The sequence below is a fragment of the Miniopterus natalensis genome, chromosome 13 (genome assembly GCF_054644295.1).
Source record: "Miniopterus natalensis isolate mMinNat1 chromosome 13, mMinNat1.hap1, whole genome shotgun sequence".
In the NCBI taxonomy this organism is placed as follows: domain Eukaryota; kingdom Metazoa; phylum Chordata; class Mammalia; order Chiroptera; family Miniopteridae; genus Miniopterus; species Miniopterus natalensis.
In genome coordinates, this window is record NC_142093.1 from 33660499 (window position 1) to 33685788 (window position 25290).

Sequence of the window (25290 nt, forward strand, 5' to 3'; positions counted from 1 at the left end):
GAAAGAAAAGGGCTGTTTAAGTCATTTTCATCTTTTCTCTTTACTGCAGTGGTAGTAAAGGAGAATCTAGCGGAGAGATTTTCAACCTTTTTCATCTCATGGCACACACAAACTAAATACTAAAATTCTGTGGCACACCAAGAAATATATTTTTTGCAGATCTGACAAAAAAATCGGTATAATTTTGATTCATTCACACTGGATGGCTATGGTTGCGTTGATTGTTGTAATTTTTTTTAAATTTGATAATCTAAGGGAAAAGAGGCCAGTGCCCCTGCCTAAATAGTCAGGTATTGCATGTTTGAAAAATTCTTGTAGCACACGGGTTGAAAATTGCTGCTCTAGAGGGTAGAGAGTAAGATACAAAGAATTAATTGATTCAAGCTAAACGCAATCTTCATTACAAATATTTTTGTCTAGTCAATAATATAGTTACTTGTGTAGAGACCCAGTTTGAAGTGTCCTGAAAATGAACATTACTGTTTGCTCTCTTATTTGTTTTTACTCTCTTTGCCCTATCAGATGTGTCCCTTGGTCCCACTGAAATTATTCTTTTAGGGGTAACACATCATTGGTGTTTAAAAATAATGTTTCATCTGCTTTGAGAATGAGCATGTAATATGTAAGGCACTATTCAATATCTGTTAATTTGTAAGATATATATTTATTAATTCATTCATTAAATATGCTTGAGAGTCTACTGTGTGGCTGGTACTTTTCAAGGTCCTGTGGACATGGTGGTAAAACTGAACCAGCAATGTGCCTAAAAGTAAGGCAGACCCGGAACCATAACATAGTTTTAATACCTATTAGTTTTTCACTGTGGGACAGTACATCTTTTAGGGCTCAGCTTTGTGTTCTGTTAAATGGGAATAAAAATAGTACCTATTCATAAGTTTCTATGATGATTAAAACAGCACAATAACTGAGGCAGAATGTGTACTCTAAGTATTTTGTGGTGTTGTTGTTATTATTATTAATTGTACTAGCTGTGCTGCAACTGGGCTGCATTCCTCAACAAAATGAGGGGGAAGGGCAGGTAGGGTGGGTGGTAAAATGTCTCTTTCCTCAGCATTATGACACACTTTATTACTTGGTGTCTAAAGTAGCACAGTTTGTACCCTAAATTCCTCATGGAAAAGCTTCTTCAAGCTTTATTTATAATATTCTCTGTTCATAAACCTAGTTCATGGGCAGGGCCAGTCTGGGGAAATAAGTATCAAGTAGAGTTCTCTACCTTTCCCTTTTACCATTTCTACTACCTCGCCCTGCCCCACACCACCAAAGAAACTCCTTTTTGAAAGGTTTTTATCCTATTTGTGTGAATTTACTCATAGAAATAGTTGCCTCAATACAGCTTAGAATCAGTCACCACTGTGCTATTACAGTAAAAATAACAACAACAAAAACACATATAAAGAAATACAACTAAGAAGTTTTGAATTTATCCTATAGGTATGTAGGAGACATTAAAGAAATTTGAGTTTGGCACTAACAAGGTCAGAACTGTGGTTTGGGAGAATTAATGTGTACAAGATTGATTGGAGGACAGAGACTGAGAATGCTGTAGTCGCTTTTATTTAGGCACAGAGTGGTAAGGACCCAATCAAGGCTGTGGCAATAGAAACAGAAGATTAATAATAGTCTAAAGTAGAATTAGTCATGAATAAGATGCTTCCCTAGGACCTGAGACCCAGTAGGGGAATAGCAGAGGCCATTCTCCATCGGTGTGCATTCACTCACTCTTAGATTGGAATGTTGAGCCAAAAGCCTGCTCTATTTAAATATTCTCTCACTCTCAATTCTCTCATCCCTCCCCCTCCTCTAACACATGGAATTGAACTTGAATAACTTAATTGCACACATGATGCGACCCCACTACTTTTCTTTTTTATGTCTTATACTTTGTTGCCTTTTGCCTTTACTGATTTTAATATCTGTAGAAGCCCTGTACCACCTCCCCTCACCCAGATGCTTTCTCTCTCATAAAGCTTTCCCTATTCATTTCTGTAAAAAGTGATGTGTTGTTTTCCGGTATTTGGTGAAACCATGTATTTCATTCGTTACATATTTATTTAGATTAGTATTTCTGTCTTTGAAAGCAAAGACAACTATGTTTGAGTCCATATAACACCTCTATACTCCTTTATATAATAAGTAGCTAATTGCCCGGCCAGGTGTGGCTCAGCGGTTAAGCGTTGACCTAGGATCCAGGCTATCAGGGTTCGATTCCCTGTTAGGGCACATGTCCCGGTTGCGGGCTGCAGCCGATCAATGACTCTCATCATTGACGTTTCTCTCTCTCTCTCCCTCTCCTTTCCTCTTTCTGAAATCAGTAAAGATATATTTAAAAAAAAAGTAGCTAATAAATATTTATCAAATAAATACTTGCAAAAATGTGCCTTTTTTTTTTTTTTTAGTTGTATTTGGTTGTAGGATCCATTACCCTTTCTCCTGTTTCTGAGGCATTTCCAAGATTATTGAGTGAAGGGGGAATGGGGTGGTATCAATAGCCACACCAATTTGCCATTTTATATAGATTATGAAGTCCTTTGCAGTGCTTTGAAAGTCCAGATGTTCACATAATCTGTGCTCAGAAGAAAATGAAGGCAGGGCTTTATAGAAGCATCTAATATCTAAATAAAGTACTTCTTAATAGTTTACTTGCTAAGTTATCTGTCCCTGAGTGGGTTCCTTTTTGTCTTGTCATCTGTGTAGTGCTGGAAGATGATATGTATCAATATAAATAAAATAGAGAATTTCTCAGTATAAAATAATGCTTTAAATTTAGGGAAATTATGGAAGTTTCATAAGAGGAAAAAGTTGATAAAGCTAAAAGCAAGGCTGCCTGCATTTTAGTAATTGATTGGATTAAAGAAATGTATGTCGGCCCTGGCCGGTGTGGCTCAGTTGGTTGTAGCATTGTCCTGTGCACCAGAAGGTTGTGGACTTGATTCCCAGTTGGGGCATGTACAAGGGAGGCAACCAATCTGTGTATCTCTCTCACATCGATATTTTTTTCTCTGTCTCTCCCTTCCTCCCTCTCTAAAATCAGTTAAGAAGAAAAAAATAAATGTATATCAACTTTATAATTTTGCTTTAATTATAGGATCCACATGCAGAGGAATTTGAAGATAAGGAGTGGACATTTATCATCGAAAATGTAAGCTAATGGCAAATTGTCACCTTTCACATTTTTAACTATATACATTACTAAGGTACACTAGCATTTTGGTAATAGGAGTAATGTTGCCTTGTGAAATGAAATAGTGATTTAAAAATAAAAATGCTCTTTAATACTGAATTACATATATTACTTTTTGGGGCTTGAGGGAAAGACCATGTCTTGTTTCTTTTTATCTGTTCAACATCTAGCATGGTACTTCACACACAGCAAATTTTCATTTAAACATTTGTTGAATGAAATCATGAGTGACCTTTGAAATCTTTTTTTAAAAAAAGCACATGCTTTACTTTTCGTTTGGGTTAAGGGGTTCTAGATTGGTGCTTTAATAATCATCTTTAATTTACATATTGTAGAATTTAAGTGACTGGCAGGTGGTTATGGTAGGTGTTCAGTAATGTTTTTGAATGGGGATTAGGGAGGATAGGCAATGAAAATATAGTAAATTAAGAGTGTGGATCCTGCAGTCAGATAGACCTGATTTCAAGCCCTAGATCTTTCACTTACAAGCTCTGTGATTATGGTTAGTTTCTTAACATCTCAGCCATAAATGTGATTGTTGTGAGAATTTAATCTTAATTTTAATGAATATTAGTTTTTACAATTGTCATCATCACTGTTATGATCACCATTAAGGTTCTAAAATATATTTATAACAGATTTATATACTTTTTAGCATATATTTCCTTCCCAAGTCAGCATATTGCATCTTTGTTTTATATCTCAGTGATAAAAGGATTCTTACACTTTTTCCAGCAGTAACTGGGCTATCTTTAGTCTGAAAGAGCTGGGAAGATGAGGAGGGAGATCAGGTCCAAACACAGCAAGTAGAGTTCTGGTGGTTGAATATAAAGCCAATGTCATGTTGAAGGTTAACACATGACTTCTTGAAATTAGTTACACCTTCAAAAGCTAGCTTTCATTCTCACATCCGGAGTTTCTCCTCAAAGGATGTTCTTTCAGTTTTCAATGCTCATGGCTATGTTGTACATCTGAAGTCTGTTTGTTAACTTGATGTATTAAAGAATTAGCTAATTAAATTTGGGTTGTAGTTAATGGTAAAACTATGTAAAAATTAACTTTCTATTTGTTTAGAAAGGTATGTTTACAGCACAATGACTCTTAGAGTAGAGAAGTACACCAGTTCTAAATTTCTGAATAGTTTCATGAACTAACAAACCTACTGAAAGGCTGAAGTAAAAAAAAAAAAAAAGCTTTATGATATAGATTAGATTTGAATGCAGAAGGCTTTCAAATCTACAGAATTTTAGGAAAACTTCTTTTATTAAATTGTGTTATATATTTTATAAAGATATTTTAAAGGTCAGTGGAGAAATATTAAAATTTAAAGTGAAACAGATTTTAAATGGACCATGAGATAAATGGGTATATTTTGAATTATCCTTTTCCTTTTGAAGTATGTGTTTCTTAAGTCAAAAAGTATGTTTGATATCCTGTCAATGAAAAATATATTTATTTAAGCTCAGAAGCTTATTTTGCTCATTTGCGTATTTCTTACTCAAATAGTTGAAGTTGCCAAAAATGTGACTGTTGAGGTAAGGGAATGGCCAGAGAAGGAAAATGGAAAATAAAATAAGTTAGCGTTCCTTCCCTACAAGTGTTTATTAATAACTTAGAGTTATAAAAATCCAATAAACATAGATGACTTGTAACTGTTATTCATATTCTTTATAAAACTTTATAAAACTAACATTTTACTTGAACTATTACTAGAGTTAAATTTTACCAAGCTATCCAGTGATTTTGAAGACCTTACTCTGAGTTATGTAGTGGATAAAACACTGGACTTGTGGAGATTTTCAGCCATCATTATGCTTTTTAATAGCTGAAAGATTTTCTACCTCCTGTCTCTCTGCCTCATATTCTTATTTAAAAAATACACATTTTTCTTTCTCCCATATCATAGAAGAAAACATGAACTTTTGATTGTGTTAGAATTGAGTATAAACCCTGATTTTGTATCTTCAAAGCTGGTGACCTTCAGTAGATTATTTTTTATGACTCAGTTTCTTCATCTATAAAATGAAGTTTTTTTGCTAACTGATCTCAGGGGGGCTTTTCTAGGTTTGTGACTTTTAGTTGATAGAAATATTTTTATAAACTTTTTGAAAATTACCTTTTTGTAGATCAAATTTTTGGTTTTCAAGTTCATGAAGAATGAAATATTTAAAATATTTAAAATAATTACCTAGTGTATCATTTTGGAATAAATTAATGCCTCCCTAATATATATCTTTCTTTAAAAATCCATATCAATATATGTATTTCTTTATATTTTTTAATCTGGAATGGAGTATAAGTATTGTGAGTTTCCTGTTCTGAGCTAATTTTTATCACAACAGTTCTTTTTCTCCTACTCCTTGTTTCTATAGTACTTATTTCCTATGTCAGATTTAAAAAAAAAGAAAATTAAATTGTGTGGGCAAAAAAGGTAAAGGGGAATAAGAAGTACACACTTATTCTTTTAAAATAAGTCATGAGGCCTGTAATGTACAGCATAGGGAATAGAATCAACAGTATCTTAATAACCTTTGTGCAATGGCAGGTGGTTACTAGATTTATATCAATTATCACTTTGTAAAGTATGAAATGTTGAATAACATTTATGGTATTCAACATAATATTGTATGTCAACTATAGTGTAATTTTTTTTTAAGAAAAGGAAAATTAAGTTGTGGTATAAACTCACTTTTCATTTTAAGGAAGATATTAGCCTTTGTAGCAGAAACTTAATTTCTCGACTATGGGTATAAAAAAAAGTATACCCATCTTTTAAGAGATAGCTAAAACTTAGGGGAATCTAGGTATGGAAGAGCTAAATTAATCAGAATGTGGGATGAGGCAGTTTTTCAGCTATCAGTAATGATGACAGCAATTAATAATGCTTGCAAGAAAATAACATTTATTAGATGGAATTTTCTATGATGTCTGTTTTATAGCAGGTATTTTTTTAAAGGCAGTTATGGGATTTGACCTATTTTACTAGCACCATGTTTATTTTTTAAAGAGTTGTTAGAGAAAGAAAGGTAAATATTAAACACATCCATTATCATATTTATTTACATTGTATAGAGTTACCAGACTTCAGAAGTATTGTGAAATTGCTGTATTCTTAATGCTCAGGAAAGAGCATGAATACACGTAATAACTAAAGCATTTAAAAAATATTAACTTAAAAGAGAATATAGTAATTTACATACTTCAAAATAGGATAACTATTACAAATTGTTACCTGTCTAAGCTCAAAGGATGAGGTTGTATAATTGAACCTAAAACAAAACAAAAAAAGAAAAGTAGTGTATTCTTACCTGGAAAATAGGCCAGGATTGGGCAGGAACTTAATTTCTTTCTGCCTGGACCAACTCCTATATAGTGAGAGGAATAGATGAATTCTGAGAATAGTTTTTTTCTTTCTTATCTGGCTGTTAAATCTTTTTATCTGCTGTGGAAAATCTAGGTCAATTTTCTGAGATGCTAACAGGACCCCCCCTTCCTTGGATAAGTAAATTTAACAAGGGAAAAGTTCTGTTTCATTTATGTCTATATATACCACAATTTTATTTTATTTTTACATAATGCCTTTTGTGTAATAGGTACTCAATACATATTTGTTGAAAGAGTAAGTGAATGATTATAGTTAAACTTAATTAACTTTTAGAAATCCTGTAAGGATTATTATTTTTAAGAGAGGAATTATAGCTCGCTCTGTAAGCAGCCTATGGTGAGCTCTGAAAATGGTTTGCTATTTACTTGACCCAGAAAACCCCACAAAATCATGCAAATCAAGAGGTTTAAATCTTCATGTTCACTTTAAGAACACTCATGAAACTGCCCAAGCCATCAAGGGTATATGTATCTGAAGGATGTCACTTTACAGAAGCAATGTGTGCTATTCTGTCATTACGGTGGTGGAGTTGGTAGGTGTGCCTAGGCCAAATGGGCTGGAGACTTGGGGTTGGTGGCCCAGAAAGAGTGCTGAATTTTTGCTGCAGGTGCTTAAAAATGCAGAGTGATGCTTAACTTGTTGATTTAGATGGAGGTGAACAATGCTCCCAAGATGTGGTGTAGAATTTAAAGAGCTCATGTGCGGATTAACCCATACATGAGCTCTCTCTGCCACATTGAGATGATACTACTAAAAAAGAGCAGATTATTTCTAAACCAGAAGAAGAGATTGTACAGAAGAAAAAAAAATTTCCAGAAGAAACAAAAATGACCCGGGAGTCAATTCTGCATCAAATAAATGCCAATAAAAGGAGAGAGAGAAGGGGGAGGGGGAGGTTACATTAAGTAACCATCAACTGTATGAAGAAAATTTTAAGAAGTAGACTGTAGTGGCAGTGAGATAGTATGTGAAGGATCCATATGCCATTACATAGAAGTTCTTTTGATCAACCTCTACTTAATTTATATAGATTAACTTATACTTTGCATTCTGTCAGTAAAACATCCTGGTTTTAACCCCATATGTATCCGCATGGTTAGTAGACTACTACGTTTAATTGACCAACTCTGTGCCATTCAGATCATTTAAGAGGGATTCTACTGTAAATGTGTATTAAACAAGTCATTCTTATGACATCTGTCTGTATACTCAAATATAGGATTAAATAACAGCTGTTAGATTTTTTAACCCAAAATTCAGTATGTGTAGACATTACATTTTTCAGGTATCTCCCCTTATCCACAGTGGATACATTTCAAGACCCCTAGTGGATGCATGAAATTACAGATAGTATAGAATCCTATGCATATATACCCAAGATAAAATTTAATTTATAAATTAGGCAATTTTATGGATAGAAGACTCATTCTTTCAATCTCAGCATACATTTTTTTTTTTTTTAAGTTAAGAACTTCCACCTTTTCACTTAAAAGAAATACTTTACAGCTTCTCTTTGTCATATCGGAATTGCCAGCATCATTACTCTTGTGCTTTGGGGCCATTATTAAGCAAAAGGGTTACTTGAACACAAGTGTTGCAATACCTCCACAGTCAATCTGATAACCTAGAAGGCTACTAAATGACTAATGGGCAGATAGCCTATACTTTGGGCAAAGGAATGATTAACTCCCTTGCTGGACAGAGTGGTACAGCATGAGATTTTATCACACTACTCAGAAGGGCATGCAATTTAAAAGTTATGAAGCGTTTATTTCTGATATTTTCCATTTAATATTTTTGGACCCCAGTTGATTGTTACCCACAATTGAAACCTTGAAAAATGAACCATGGACAAGAGGTACTATATTTCCCATTATCTAATGTATTTTTTACCTTTCAAATAAATGAACCAGTATTCAGTTCATTCATTCACACTCACTCAGTAGCAATTAATTCACTGTGCATGTATTTTGTGCTGGGCACTGTTCTAGATACTAGAAATAGAATGGTGTATAAAACAAAACAAAAAATCTCTTCTTCATAGGGCTTACATTCCTCTGTGTGCGTGTGTGTGCACGCGTGCGCGCACGTGCATGAGTATGTGTGTGTGTGTGAGAGAGAGAATAAAAATCAGTGTGTGAGAAATGTACTATGTGTATAGTATATGTTAAATACATGACAAATATATAGTATGTTAGGTAAGTGCTATGGAGCAAAAGCAGGAAGATATGGATAGTGATCTCCCATTTTAGTTGCATGGATATAATGAGCCTTCAGGCATGCTTATCAAATTAGTCTAAAATATATTGAGTTTATTAAACAAATACTGTGAGGTGTGAGAAAGTGTAAAATAAACTTGGGAGTCTATATAAACCATTTTTTTAGGTTGCAGCTCCCCTCAGTGGTGAATGATGAAATTGACTCTTGTCTGGAGAAATAGTTCTATTACTGTAGCAGTAACATATTACAAATGTGCTCTCTTACATTTAAATATTTAAATGTGTTTCCACAATATGTACAGATGAAATAGTGAATTTCAAAGGACTAAAGTCTGTCTTTTCTTATAAAATCTGGGTTTTATTTGAAAGTTTTTTTTTGTAAATTGTGCTGACACTGAAAAGTATTCTGACACTTCGAGTGGAAATGTTAATACCTTTCTTTTCCTTGCACAGTCAATAAAAATGTTTAAAGTTTTTGCTTAATATAAAATATCCCAGTAAAACAGAGAATTCATCAAAGAATATTACCTTAACAAATTTATTGGGCACTTACTGTATACCAGGTACTATATGGAATGCTTTATACATATTACCTCATTTACTCATTACAATAACTGTGAGTCAGATATCAATAACCATATTTTATAGATAAAGAAAGTAAGACTTAGGTTAAGTAACTTGCTCAATGCTGTATAGCTAAGAAGTCAGGATTTTATCCTGAGTTGTCTTTCTTCATGGTCTTTACCCTTAACTCCTATGCAATAACTACTTCTTTTAGTGACAAAGATGAAAATAAATAGTTTGAAAATATAGAATCATAGATAATTTTTAAATCTGCCTTCTGTAGTAGGAAACCTGTGAGGTATATATGTATTAGGTTAGAAAAGGTAGTCTTTAATTGTGCATTTTCAGGCTAAAAGCTATTGGGATTAATTACTTGGCTGCTGCTAGACATTACAAAATGGAGTCCCAGAATTTATCAGTTCCTAGAATTCTGAATATTTTTTTCTCAAAGCAACCTTCCTGCCTCTTTTTGTAAATTGAGACAATGCTGTCTTCATTTTTTTGCTGCTTTTGTTTCTGGTCATGGGAGCTTTCCCAATTTTTTTTCTGAGCTTTTGTCTTGACCAGAAAGCTACTTAATACATAAATGAAAACTTTAGAGGTGACTTTACTACTGCTAGCTTTGTAGTCTTGGATAAGTTATTTAATCTTTTATAGCTTCAGTGTAATCAGGTATAAAGTTATGATATTAATATCTACTCCATAGGTTGGTTAAGATTAGAAATAATGTATGTAAAGCATCTAGCTCAGTAAGGGGTAACTACTTTTATCATTTCTCTATGTCCTATAAATGTGTTTCACTATTATAACTGGAAGAGGACATAGAAAAATGACAAAGGAGAGGAGATCAGCTTTCCAAATTTATTGTTGCAGGATTTTAGTTTTTCTGCTCCGTTATAGCACTTATGCCTCTCAGATGATAGCTAGACTTGATCATTATCTTAAATGAATGATAAGACAACTGATAAACACCTCACTTAGATTAAACTTAATATTTTCATCTTTCTAAAGTTTTCAGCTTTTGATAGAATATCTTCTCCTTATAAATTTAATCCAAGAATAGGAACCCGTTTGTTTTCTGAAATTAAGCAAGTGCTGGTAATTTATTAATATCTACCTCTCTGGGCATGACAGTCTATGTTTGTGTTTATTCACAATATGAATATATGAATGTACTTCAAGAACAGATATAATGAGTTTTAAATTATCTTTTATTTTGGATTATTTATCATAAAACAACATGTTTCTTTTTTTATCTACCATAATATAATAATGTTTGTTCACCCAGGCAATTGACATTGTAGGTTTTACATGTTTTATTTTTATCATTTTTAAAATTGATTTTGAGAGAGAACAACATTGATTTGTTGTTCCACGTATTATTATTATTTTAAATATATCTTTATTGATTTCAGAGAGAGGAAAGGAGAGGGGGAGAGAGAGAGAGAGAGAGAGAGATAGAAACATCAATGATGAGAGAGTCACTGATCGAGCCCGCAACCCGGGCATGTGCCCTGACCGGGAATCGAACCCCGATCGCCTGGATCCTAGGTAGATGCTCAACTGCTGAGCCATGCCCGGCTAGGCTGTTGTTCCACTTATTGATGCACTCATTAGTTGATTCTTGTATGTGCTCTGACTGGAGATCAAACCCACTACCTTGGCATATCAGGACACCACTCTAATCAACTGAGCTACCCAGCCAGGGCCCCACAGGGTAGTTTAATGTGAAGCCATAACCGTTATATTTAGAAAACAAACAAGAAATTTTCTTTCTGGTGCTTTAGGTTATTCAACTAAAATCAGAACCAGTGCATTTGTAAATTATATCCCTGGACTTAGTTTTAAAAATCCAAAATTTTTTTTTCTTAGATTCTTTTGGTTTTTGAAGAAATCCAAAATGCATATTGATGAAAAGTACCGATCTAAGTTGAATTCATTCAGTCATTCTACAGACATTTAATGTGCTTTTTCTATATGCTGAGACATTTTGTCAGTATTGAAGATACTGAGGCAGTTAAAACATGCAGAATTTTGATTCTTAGATGCATATTCCCTCTCTTCCCATATTTTAACTTCTCTGAAATTGGAATCATCTTACATTTTTGGTGTTTTACAATTATAACTGGTAGTGTTTTTTTTCTCTTAGTGTTATATAAAATAATGGCACATTTAAAAACCAAGGGAGACTTGTATTTGATGGCATAAAGTAGCCTGTCCTCCTGAAGTGTATAAATTACTGAAGATGTCATGTATGTAAAGAAAGAAATACAAGAAAAAAGATATATATCCTTAGGGAGCCGTGAAGGAGGGCTTGCCCAACCAAATTTACCTTTCTTGAGGAAGTGGCTGCAGAGCTTTAGTTTTTAAGAAAAAATGGAGTTATGCAAAAAAGCCATTCTAAGCAGAGGAAAGAAATATCAGGTAAGGGCAATGGTGAATTTAGACTAGTTACCATTCTTCATGAGATAATTGTGAGGAAGGAAAAACAAACAAAAACCAGAACCAACCAAAACAAAACATGAGCACCTCACTGAAGCTCAATAGACCTCTATTTTTTTAAAACTGTTAATCCAATAGATTTAATAATAGGCCTGTGATTAACTTGAGGTGCTGTGTCCTCCTTAAAGAAGATCACTGGGGTTTCAAAACGTGTTTATTTTTATTGTTGAAAGTATTATAGATGTCCCCCTTTTCCCCTCCTATTGGTCCCCTCATGTGGTCTCACAGGGTGTGAGATCCTCCATTTTACAGCCACATAGTATTCCATGGTGTAAATGTACCACAGCTTTTTTATCCACTTATCTACTGATGGGCACTTGGGCTATTTCCAGATCTTAGCTATTGTAAATTGAGCTGTTATGAACATAGAGGTGCAGATACTCTTTTTGATTGGTGTTACAGGATTTTTAGGATATATTCCTAGAAGTTGGATCACTGGTCAAATGGCAGTTTCATAATGTGTTTTCTTGGGGCCACCTATTTAATCTTTCCCACTATTTCTATATGCGACCAGTGAGATGGACAGTTTGGCTTCTCAGTGCTTTTATTGCTATTTATTTCATGTTACCTTCAGAAGCCTTTTAAATGGATAGGATGGGACATTATGTTAATTCCAAGGTAATACTATAAATCCTCTTTTTTTTCTTTTTTCTTTTATCGGATTTTGTTGAACAAGATTGCTTGCCCAACCAAATTTACCTGACAAGATTATACCAGTAATAGAAATAATATAATAGCTCAAATAATACAATGTAAACAATATAAAAATCACAGTTTCTGGCCTCATTAAATTTAAGTTTGAATCTTCCTCTGAAATCGAGTCAGTTTCTCAATCTCACAAAGTTGTGTTCTGATAAATTACCTCTATTTTTTCTTTCAGAGGAAAAAATATATGTAAATGCTTCTCTTCTCAAAAAAAAATTTTTGTGTGTGTTATCTTGGCCAAGGGATCTCTCTCTGATGGCTGGGTACAGAGTGGATATCTTTTTAAGGAACTGTAGCTTATGCTTTCTTCCATTTAAACTGATGTAGCTTTACGTCAAACTAAAAAGTTTTTGCACAGTGAAGAAACCATGAACAAAATGAAAAGGCATCCTACTGAATGGGAGAAGATATTTGCAAATGATATATTGGAGAAGGGATTAATAGCCAAAATATATAAAAAACTCATACAAATCTAATCACAAAAAACACACAATCTGATTAAAAATGAGCAGAGGCCCTGAATAGACATTTTCCAAAGAAGACATCCAGGTGGCCAACAGGTACATGAAAAGATTTTCAGCATCACTAATCATCAGGGAAATGCAAATCAAAACCACACTGAGATACCGCCTCACACCTGGTGGAATGGCTGTTATAAAAAAGACGACTAGTAACAAGTATTGGTGCAGATGTCGAGAAAAGGGAACCCTCTTGCATTGTTGGTGGAATGTAAATTGGTGCAGCTACTATGGAAACCAATATGGTGGTTTCTCAAAAAATTAAAAATAGAACTACCATATGATTAGTAATTCCACTTCTGGGTATTCACCTGAAGAAAACAAAAACAGTAATTCAAAAAGATGTATGCACCCCTATGTTCACTGCAACATTATTTACAATAGCCAAAATCTGGAAGCAACCTAAGTGTCCATTGATAAATGAATAAACAAAGAAGATGTGATATATATCTACAATGGAATAAACTTCCTTTTAGTTGATCTTTCTGACTGGGTAAGTCTAAGGTTCAAAATGAGCTGTTTTATTTTTTGAAAAGTGATATTTGTTTGTTTCCACATAGAAAAAAATTAACAATATTAGAAGCAACAAAACTTCCCCCTAACCCCTCAGAATTAAACTCTTGCAGGCATTTAGAATAGGAAGCTCATACTTCAGACAGGCTTTTCTAGTCTTTAAATTATCATGTCAACTTTCTGTTGTATATGTTATATGAATGGTGACTGCCTGTCTGTGTAAATTAGGTAGGGTATTCTACATATGGCTAGTAGTTATATGAGGCTTTGTCAGCCAGTTCACTTGCATTTTGGTTAAATTTCAGAGAAAGTCCATATATATACTTTTTTTTTCCTTCTTAGTTTTCCTTATGTTAAATATTTAGTGTGTTGTTTTAGTTCAGGTATCTTTCAGATGTGCTTTTGGAGAAAATTTTCACCTCCTTTATTCTCAAAAGACCCTTTGGCTTTAAAGAAAATAATGGAGAAACTTTTGTTGCACTTTGGAAAAAAAGAAGAAAGGTATGCCTAAGAATGATCATATGTGCTATGAGCCTGCCAGAATGATCAAAATCCTAAGATTCTTGTATAACTACCCATTTGCTTAAGTACTTAGTTTTCCGTTTTCATCTTGCCTACTGTCTGTCCTTTTTTGTTATTTGCCAATTTAGAGTATATTAATTAGAAGAAAGCAAGTTTCCCTCTTTAGATCCTACATTCTAAAATTTCTGATAACATGGATTGTCAATTGTATTGTATTTACCTATATATAAGGCAAGAAACTGTGATAAAATAGTAAATAAATTATTGCATCTTAGATTATTTATTTCATGTAGTAGTTTACTTTGTAAAATGTCCTAGCTAACAAATTTAAGAAAAAGTTTTCCTTTGCAGCAACAAAGCACTGTTTTCATGCTATTACAATGAGTATGCTATTGGATAGTCTTTTTAAATTGGATTTTCTGATTTTTGTCCCAGTTCATTACGTGAAGATTCATCTTCATTGATGTTAATCATGCCTTACAGATCAAACAAGTACATTGATATTATAAAATTTCACAAAAGTCTTAGTAGCTCTAATTGTTTATCCATTTACTAATTTTATTAAATGGATAACTTGTGGCAGGTATTTGGTAGTTATTGAGAGTGTAATAGTGAAAAAGATGTGGCCCTTGACTCCAGGTGTCCTACAGTCTGTGGGAAGATAAACAGGCAGCCACTAAGATAGGAGTAGGTATAGGGTGTTAAATGTGTACATTTAAAAAGTACCTATAACCCAGTCTTGGTGTGTTGGGGGAAGCTTTCCAATGAAAGTGATATAGAAGTTGAAACCTAAAAGATAAAGTTTTTACAGTCCTTTCTCTCTAACCTCGAAATCCAGAACTTCTACTACCTAAAGACCCTTTTAAGTGTTTATTTTTTGGAAATTTGGTTCAAACTTGTTTGGTGACAAAACCTGTCCTTACCTGAAGTGAGGCTATTTATAGTATTTATTACACTTAGTGTGAAAGTTTATTCATTTTGCTGTAGAAATAATATGTTTGATTATGGGGTGCTGCCTCAGTCCTCTTTGGGAATGTGCTGTAATCTAGGCACTGTAATGTAGGCATAGGCACTTTATTGCCTTTCTAAAATCCAAATAAGAGATTTCAGATAAGAGATTAAGTACGCTGATTGTCAGCTTCAGGGAATTTGAAAAGTGCTTCAGGTGACTGGATTAGCTTGAGCAGAGGTAAGAGATCTTGGCTTGTTTGTGGAACAACATATAGTTCAGTGAATTGCTTTTTTGAATATTTCATTTTAAAACAGTAGTTCTTTTTTCTAGGGTTGTAGTTCAACTTTCTAGTTCATATACAGCCATTTAGTTGAATTATATGATAATTAAGAAATTAAAATTTTCACTACGTAATTACTGTGAATATACCCATTTACATGGTTCACATCGTGGGTAGTAGTGGTAAAGAACTGTTGACGTTAGTTTTAAGTCAGTATTCACTTAAGTCATCCATGTCCTTTTTAGCAATGCAGATACCTGGATGGGCCCCAACTTGGACCTACCGAATTATAATTTTGATGTAGCAGGGATGTAGCTTTGAGAACATTGTGCCCCCCATGCTTATGCATTTTTGGCAAATTAAAGATTTGGAAAATTGTGTGTGGGGGGTGGATGAGTGTATAAAACAGTATTTTATATGTTATGAAATGTATTCCATTGTGAAAATAATTTTGTCCCATGATACTTAGATCAATTAAACAGATGGTATACTTTATTGGAATTTATTAGAGTTTACTTTTCTTTCTAAATTTAGGTAGGCTGATGTGATATATTAACTTTAAGGTCTTGCTTCACCTATCTCTTAAAAAATAAAATTAAACTTAACAACTGATCAATAATAACTTCATAAATCTTAAATAATATTTGATAAGTTTTGTTACAGAGTACAAAAGGTTTTCACATAAATACTGTACCTCATTTAATCCTTTAGAAACCTCTCTAAAGTGGACATTATTATAATTTCCTTGATTCAGTGAGGTTATGTGACTAGCCCAAGAACACAAAGAAAACAGCTTAGCCTTGTCTCAAACTGAAATTTTCAGACTCTGGAGCCCCATGCATCTCACTGTTTATTTGCTTATCAACATTTATTGTCCTAGGCACTGTGTTTAGAGCCTACCTGTACTAATTAATTACTACAAGGGATACACATGAACATCTATACTCATATACTAAAGTCTGGTTTGAGATATACACACATAAAACAGGAATAAAGTGATATGTACTATGATAAATGTATCGATAGCTGAAAAGTATAATAGAAATTAGAGGTAGATAAGCTAATATGGATTGAAGTTATCAAGATTGTTTAAGAAGCAGATTTTCAGACATGCCTGTGTTTATCCCTAGAGATATGTGTCAGTTTCTATCTTTCTATATTGTAAATTTTCTTCTCTAATAAATACTATAGGGTGTTTTTTATAATGACATCTCCATGGAATTATTTCAGAAAAAGAAGCAAAAATAGTGAGAATTTAAAGGTGAAACATGAGTTAAAAAAAATGCCATTTCTTGATTGATTATACTTCCCAGGTCCTCAGAGGTATGCATCCTGTTAAGGGTAATTGAGAGGAAAAGTTGGAGAAGCATTAGAGAAGGGGAAAAATAAGGCTTTCGGCGCAGTTAGACCTGGATTAGAATTATACTTACTAGCAGTATAAATGTATACTTTATACTTATTTATCCTTTCACGACCTGTTTTATCATCTGTAGAAGAGGTCAATGTACAAAATAGTAGCTGGGATTAGAGATATGTATTAAAGACATAAAAAGCATCTAGCATAGTGTTTGATATATAGTAAGAATTCAATACATGCTAATAATAAATAGCAGAGAGAGACTTTACAAATGAGGTGAAAATAGTAAACGTGGAAGGAAAACTTGAGGGAGAAGGAAATCACTTAATTGATTAGGTTAAAATGGACCAGGTCATGGAAAGTCTGGAATACCAAATTTGGAAATGAATATGCTTGACCAAAGAGCAGGTCTTTATAAGCAGAAGGTTTCAGAAAGAATGTATATTGAAGTATGGAGTCATTTATTCAACCATTTGGATCTCTGAAATCGTCTTTTCCTCAATAGACAGACAGCACAGACAGCTTGCTATTGCACCAAACAAAGGCTCTTAACCTTGAATCTTGGGACCCTGAGGGGTTCTTGCAGATACTTCAGAGGTACTTGCAGCTACTTCAGAGGATTGAGATCTCTTTACAATGTAGGTAAAAGTTTGTGTATAAGGTCTTCTTTTTTAAAAAAATCAGATTTTCAATGAATTGTTGCCCAATTTTTTTTTTACAATTTTTGAAAAATCGGGTACATCACATGATACAAGCAGAAAAATCTCTTCTCACATGGATAACCCAGTTTTTTTACTTTATAAATTTAGGTAGTAGTAGTGATCCTTTTATCTTTTTGAAATCTATACTTTTTGTATATAGCAAATGGAATGCACTAGCATATAGTCCCAGTTAACATTTTTGAGAAATATTTAAAAGTTTAAATTTGTTAGAGGTTTAAATTAATGTATATATTTCATCAAACAATCTTAAAACTAAAGTAGAGCAGTAGAATAATATTTTTACATTGTAATAGATGTTTCTATTTAAAATTGATAATAGAATAGAAAGTATTTAAATAAATTATTACTGTATCTCCAGCAACTATATCCCTTTTGAGATGAACGTAAGTTGAATAAAAGGAGACTTCTGGGAGTTAAGGAAAATACCACAGCCTTGTACATTCTAGTTTCTATAAACTAAAAAAATTGTCTAAACTTTAACTTTATACCGAATGAATTTGATGGCATATAATTTGTGCAGTTATTGAGCTACAGTAGTATACTGCAGTCCGTCTTCTAAATTGCTAGAGCCATTTAGGTGATTCTTCTTACTTCCTGTTAGCTACCTCCAAATGAGTGAGAGAAAAAGACAACCAGAGTTGCTTTAAATTCTGTTTTTTGCCAACTGGAGGGAAGAAGCTGATAAACCAGACAGTTAGCTATCAAAACAAACCTCTAATGCTACACTAGCAATATTTAAAACCAGCAGTGTATTTGAGCAATTTTTTACATGTTTACTCATAAAAGTTCAGCAGTAAAAGATACTAGTGCGTGCAAGATGTTATGAATCTGCATGAGGCCATTTTTACCCCTGACGAAAAACATTAGAACAGACTTGGTAATTGTATTACTGTAGGGTTCTAATGACATGCCACACTTTTAATAGAAAAGTATTTTTTTTTAAGATTGATCTCAACTTGTTACTTTTACTTGTTTTTCTCTGTTCTCTTTGTAATATGTAGATAAAACTTCCTTAACCCAGGCGGGTGGCTCAGTTGGTTGGAGCATTGTCCCGTACACCAAAAGGTTGTGGGTTTGATTCCCGGTCAGGGTACATACCTAGGTTACTCCCAGTCAGATGTGTAGGAGAGGCAACTGATTAATGTGTCTCTTGTCCCCTCTCTCTCCCCCACTTCCTCTCTCTTTAAAATCAATAAAGCATATCCTTAGGTGAGGATTAAAAAAACCCAACTTCCTTAGTCTTATAATGGAATGGATTTTTGGCATTCTAGTTTTCTGCCACACTAGCCACCTTGGAAGGTCAGTTAATATGTTGAAATCTTATATATAATTCTTTGCTCAAAGACAACCATGAAGTGAATTACAAAAACAAACAAGCAAAACTTTTAAAAAGTAATCTTTTACTGCTGAACTTTTAAATTATTTCTTTATTTAGAATTGGAACTTTGCATTATATAATTAGATATAGGTACATTTGTACTGACAAAAAAGCAAATGGAATGTTTTCATGAATTAAATCCTATTAAATGGCATTGTTGACGTTATAAGAGAGATGTGTTCCTGCAGAAACTGAACATGGTTTACTCCTTCTTTCTATAGGTTAAGGCTGTATCAGGAAGGGAGCCAGATTATGGTCAGGGACCTCAGTAAATCACAGACCCAGGGGCTATTTTATCCACATTACCCATGTGCTTTCATACTGTGGTTTCTGAAACTTTTGTAAGGAGAGGAAAGGATGGTTTGGAGTTCACACTCAGTAGAAACCATCTGGAGGCTTTTCTCTTTGCTTTTTTTGTGATCCTGCCATAAAGATGATGTGCACAAACTGATTTTAGGCCGGGATCTTCTGCTCCATGTGGTTTAAGCCTTCCGCCTGAGTGAAGCTAGGCGAATGGGGTTGGAGGCAGGCTTCTCCTCCTACCTCCATTATGCTCCACCTCCACCAGTCAACACTCATTTGACAAATAGAGTTCAGCTGCCTCTGAGCAAATCCTGGAACCATAATAGGCTCAAAGTGAGTCAGCTGTTTGAGCCCAAATCTGTGTAGTCAGGCATCTTAGCTGAGCTAGACAAGAACCCAATATCTGGGTCTTGGTACATAAGGCTTATAGCTAGGAAAAGTCTAATTTGGGAGGATGAAAGAAACAAATATTGCTTTCCCTGAGCACTTATTTTGGTGATAGGGTCTAGATGTAGGAATTAGACATAGATGAAAAGTTTTGGAAAAACCTTCAGAGTTACTAACAATGAGAATAAGAAGGAAAGGGCATATCTTTGCCTTTTCCTTGGTTATGTTGCAGTTTCAGGATTGGGTAAGGCAGACATATGAACCCCTCTCCCCTAATGTCAGTGTTCTGACTTAAACCCTTAACTGACAGTCAGGGAGCTGCACATCCCTTTACCAAGTTGCCAGACTGAAATCTTGCTGAAAGTTTTACTGAGTAATGGCAGGCTCATTGCTGTTAGGCACACCAGCCTTGCACCTAGTGTTGAATCTGCTTATGTAGTTGGATGCTAAAGATTGGGTGCAAGGAATGCCTCCTTTCTGTACTAAAATTTAGTGTTCTGGATGTCTTAAATGAAAATGGGGATAAGGGTACACACCTGTAACAGTGAACTGTGTGTTGCTCCTGTCAGGCAGACATTGAGGGTTTTGCAGGGAGAGAGCTAGCACCATCCATTATCTACACTTGGGCTGGCTTTTGGAGAAGGGCTGCTCTTTTTTAGTTCTATATTCCTTCACTTTTTGTTTCTTTCCTGTTTTTCATTCTTGAATTTATTGCGTTGTGGGGACTATGACTCAAGGATCATTTGAGAAGTTGAAAAGTATATTTTGTGACTAGGTGCCATGATTTGCTTGATCCTGAGTCAGTGGAAATGGCATAGAGACCAGTCTAGTAACCACTTGGAGGGATAGTATGCTATCCCTTTACTCCATGGTCTTAGCAGCAAATCTTGGTCTCCATCTGAGTCTAGTTCTGTGCCCTGTCCTATGATCTGGGCCCTGAGATTCTCTCTCATGGTATCTTAACTGCAGCCTCACTGAGGCAAAGGGTAAAAGAGACAGAAAAAGACCAGAGGGGCCATTGTTTTCCTGGCTAGAGAAGCCAGCTTCCAATATGGAAGCCACTTGGAGCTGGCTGGACACAGGTCCTAGACCCCTCTATTCCATGTGGAACTTTCATCACAGAACAATGCTCTGTCTCTACCTGGCCATAGATGCTAAACCTTGGCCATGGATCAAGCCTGGATAGCTGTGTCCTTATCACTGGTTTCGTCAAGGTTGAGGATTTCCTAATCTCATCTCCAAGCCCTGACGGGACCTCCCACTTATGTGGGGCCTCATGTGCTCTGAAGGAGCTTTTCTGAGAACCAATGTAATGTCTTCATGGATCTCTTTTTGCTGCAAGGAACCAGACAGGGAATCTAGGAGGATTTTCAGATTTCTAGTTTGAATATGTAGATGCTTGTGTTGTCCTTAAGCAATATAGAGAACACAGGGGAAGAATTGGTGAAGGCAGGTTATAGGTGGAGAAGAGTTGGATGGATCAGTGATTTTTTCCCCCCCCAAGTCAGATTCCTTTAAGTACTAAAGTACATACATATCTCACAGCTCCATAGTCTCTCTCAGTGGGTTAGTTTAGATTTCCTTCAGGGCATTCGGGACTGCTTTTGTGGCCACTGAAGACCTCAGGAGTGACTATTCTAGCTCTCCCAGTGGAGGTTGCATCACTTTTTCTCACCTAGCCTTGCTAGTTACTTCCCCACACTTAGCCACAAGCCAGTCACAAACCTGGCCAGATTCAAGGGGAGGGGAATTAGACTCCACCACTTGATGGGAGACTGGCAAGGCTCTAGAAGAAAATCTGGTATGAAAAATACTTTTGTAGACAATCTAAAACAGCTTTGTAGAAAATAATTAATGCTATCGTATAGATCTTTAGCTTTGCCTGGAATTTTCTATTCTATTGGTACTGTTCCTTAAATCTTCTAAAGATCAAGTTAGCTTTTATGATTTAATATCATATCTTGTTTCATCTCTGAACTTGAATAATTTGCTTTCTCTGCAGTATAATGAAGTATGTTGCTGTGAACATGCTTTTAGCCTATGGTGAGATTTCCCTGGTGCAGGATGGTTCAAAGCAGTAGCAGGTTAGTCTGCTCTACAGAGAAGGCGATTTGAATTACATGTTATCTTGTGTGTGTTTTCTAAGAGCAGTTCTAGATTCCTATCTTCAAAACTCTAAATGACCCTTGTAGCCTGTTGAATAGACTGTTGAAAGTTTTCTAAGTGTCTGAAAATACATCCTCATACCAACTGCTACGTTTCTTGTTAGACCTTAGGCATGACTGCATGAAATAGATCAAATAATACTGGCTCTATTTCATAGCCTTGCAATTTCTCATTAGTATTAGGAATCAGGTCTGACAAGATGCTGTCTTTCTTTGAGTATGTGCACTGTTATTGCTCATTTAAAAAAATAAGCTCCTATCAATCTAATCATGAGTTTTGATTGATAAATTTGTTTAGTTCTCAGTAGTGCTGTCATGCTTGAATTGTCGCTAACAAGTATCATTTGATAGTCTGCTGACATAAATACTAATCCTAACTGTGGCTTTAAATTTGTAGTTTATAAATATAATGTGCATAAAAGCAATCCCTGAAGGATAGAAAATAAAGAACAAAATTTAATATGGATAGTTCCCCATTCCTTACCCCCATTAATGTGTTCTTTCATAAAGGAGTGGCAGTTTGTCTATCTGGAATAGTCATTTAGTGTAATGCTGTTTAGAGTATTATAACCACTTGATGGCACCCTTTGATTTGGTACAAACCTCATTAGCCATACTATACTGCAGTATAGTATTTGTAATGGAATAATACATAAGAACTAAAGACTGCAAGGTATCTGGTTAATGTAGAGATGAAATGAATGCAACAGCAAGGCTAAGCTTTCCTGACCCTTCATGAGAGAATAGATGAAAAAAGGAAGAATAAGCTATTGTGCCAAAGGGAGATGATGAAATTCAAGATCCACACACATAATCTCTGGCTCAGCCTCTGAAATGTTAATCCCTGGGTAGAATTATTTGAGCTATAGATTGCAATTTATCATCAAAATGGCACTGTGTCAAACAATACTTTTTATATGTGTGATGTTTAGAACTATCCAATTTTAATATAAAATGGTTCACAGAGCACTGGCTAATATTTAAGTGGCAACTCTTTAAGGTTGTGATTTTTGGGGATGGGGTGGGGTGGTTTCTTTATTTCAAAATACTAATTGTATTTTAGATTAAGGGCTTTCGGAGAATCTTTTCTGCTTTTCTTTTAGTGACAGTTTAGATTTAGTGTCAGGAAAAAGGTTTTTTAAAACATGCCTCTTATTAAATTAAGTAGTTTAGAATTGTTTTCTTTCACATGCTAAGAATATTTTTATAATTATAGAATAATCTGTAGTATTCTTCTGATCTCACTTAAAAATGCTCTAGCTGATGAAATAGGATATATTTTAAGGTTTATATGGATGTTTCTGTTCCTATATCATATCAAATATTTGTAGATTCTTCTTAAATTACCCCACTTCTGCCCACTAGGGAATGCTGTCATAAAGTAGTATGTGTTTGTGATATTTCCTTCTTAAAAATAAAATTGTCCCAGTTAAAAAAATACTAAACTTTAATAGTGTAGGGAGGGAAGGGCATTATATATGTCTACTAATTTATCATTAAGAGGAACCATCATGTTATGGGCTTTTCCTATGTAAAAAAAAAAAATCTAACTTTTGTTTTTAAAAATATCAGAACACTTAAAAGAACTCTTTCTAAAATCTATAAGCTTGAAAATTCAATCTAACTGTATACTTTCCCTTCAACTTTATTATGCTTATTTTAAGAGATGTCTTTTCCTTCAAGGAAAACAATTCTTTTATTTTATTACTAAGACATTATTTTACATAACTTGTATTCAGATTTTGTGTACCTGTTTCTGAAGGTTCACCAACAAGGTGATCTCTAACAAAAGCCTATGTTTAATGTGTACCCAATTGATCGCAGAATTTTAGTATTGGATTGCAAATGTTGAAGACATGCTGTGTTCCTGTATTAGATACTGCAGCACAGATCTGTGAAATACCACTCAAGTATGCATGGATAATTCTGTCTTGTCCTATTTTAGCTCTGATGAGAAAGAACATTTGATTTAGTAGTGGTGTGGAAAGAAAGTGGGAGAGAGGAATCACTGTGTAAAGAATATGTGCTATGGAAATAGCTTGATTTTGACAGCTATCTTTAAGTGATCATGAAAGGTTAAGAGCGAGATCCAGAATCACACCTATGAAAACCCGAAGTTGTGCATATTTGAGGCACCGTTCTTTCAGTCAAGAATAGATAGCATAGAGTATTACTTAGACTGCTGCCATAAATAAAAGTGTTCTATGAGACTGAGTAGTCATCACAAACTGCTTTTGGAGGCAAGGAGTTCAGAATGTACATCGGAAAAACACAGGCACGTATGTATAGTAGACAAAGAGTTTGGGGCTCTTAAGCTGGTGATATTCATATTTAAGTATTTTAAAGTTGCTTCATTCATTTATGTAATTACATCCACTGATGTTTTCATTTAAATGCCACCCTGAGAGTTGAGAGTTAGCGGAATGTTTTAAAATGTCACTTTCTCTATTTAACCTTACATGGCCTCCCACCAAAGGACTATGCATTCTGTTTCTGAGAATCTAATATAATAAAGGAGAGGCAGTGCTTCAAACAAGCACAATTTCTGGTCTTTATAGGTGTGACTCTGGATCTCACTCTTAACTCTTCCTGATCACTTAAAAAAGACAATTGCCAAAGTAAAAACTGCAGTAGCCTTTTATGTAAGCCTCCTGGTTCCACATGGAGTGCCAGTGCATGCATCTTTCAACCCACTGTACTGGCAGTCTTACACTCAGTTGCCAAATACAGTGTTCCAGCCTGGTGCCTTTCAGCATACACAAAACTGGTCAATGTCCAACTTTATCCAGCCACCCACACTAAACCCAGAACCTCGTGATGCTGTCACAGATGCCTGCAGGGAAGCACTCCTGCACATTTTTAAAATGATGAGATTGTAAAAACTATGAGGAAAAAACCCCCTTGTGATGCCGACTATCTAAAGTTTTTACCTTCTTTACTTTGCTATAGGATGTTGGCAAACAAAGTTTGGTGAGAAAAGGGTATTTTATACTTGGTCTTCCCACATCCTCCTAGTTTTATAGGTCTTATTAAATAAGTTTCAGTGGGCCAGGCTTTGAAACAGGGCCCAGATGAACGTTGTATTTCAACTGTAGCAACAGCGCATTATTGATGGTTGACCTTTACCCTGACATAGTGTTGTCTTTTGACATTGACTGAAATAAATGAAGAAACTTCTCCTCGGCTTGATTTGTATTGGCGGAAGAAAGCAAACAGAGTGGTTTGTCAAGTTGCTAAAAATGTCAAAATATAGTCCTGGGACGATTTTTAGCACAAAGGTTTTTTATCTGTGTGTGTGTTTTTAAATTTTTCTCTTGTTTTGTTTTTTAAATAATGTGTGGGTGGTTGGGTGTTCTTTGAAAAAACACACCTTTGAAAGAAAATTGAATTCCAGTAATACCTGTATCAGATTAATAATAGGAAGTAAAGTGTTGCCCTTTATGTAAAGTTGTATTTTATTAGTCAGGTGCTTGTTGGTGACATGTTTGAACATTAAGCCTTTAGAGAATTTCACAACTTTACAGAAAATAGTGTTAATTCATGTAAGTATTATGTGACTGGTAATGTGTTGTTAAAAGATATATGGCTGGCTCGGCCAGGTGTGGCTCAGCGG

At 34.6% G+C, this 25290-nt stretch overlaps 1 protein-coding gene across 1 annotated transcript in view; it reads left to right on the forward strand.

Moving 5' to 3' along the window:
* The window catches only part of EHBP1 (EH domain binding protein 1), a 272093-nt gene that overhangs the window by 37562 nt on the left and 209241 nt on the right, over nucleotides 1–25290 (forward strand). Inside the window, exon 5 of the mRNA XM_087823592.1 lies at nucleotides 3110–3163. Coding sequence (XP_087679718.1) covers nucleotides 3110–3163 — 54 coding nt within the window. The remainder of the gene's footprint in view (nucleotides 1–3109; nucleotides 3164–25290) is intronic.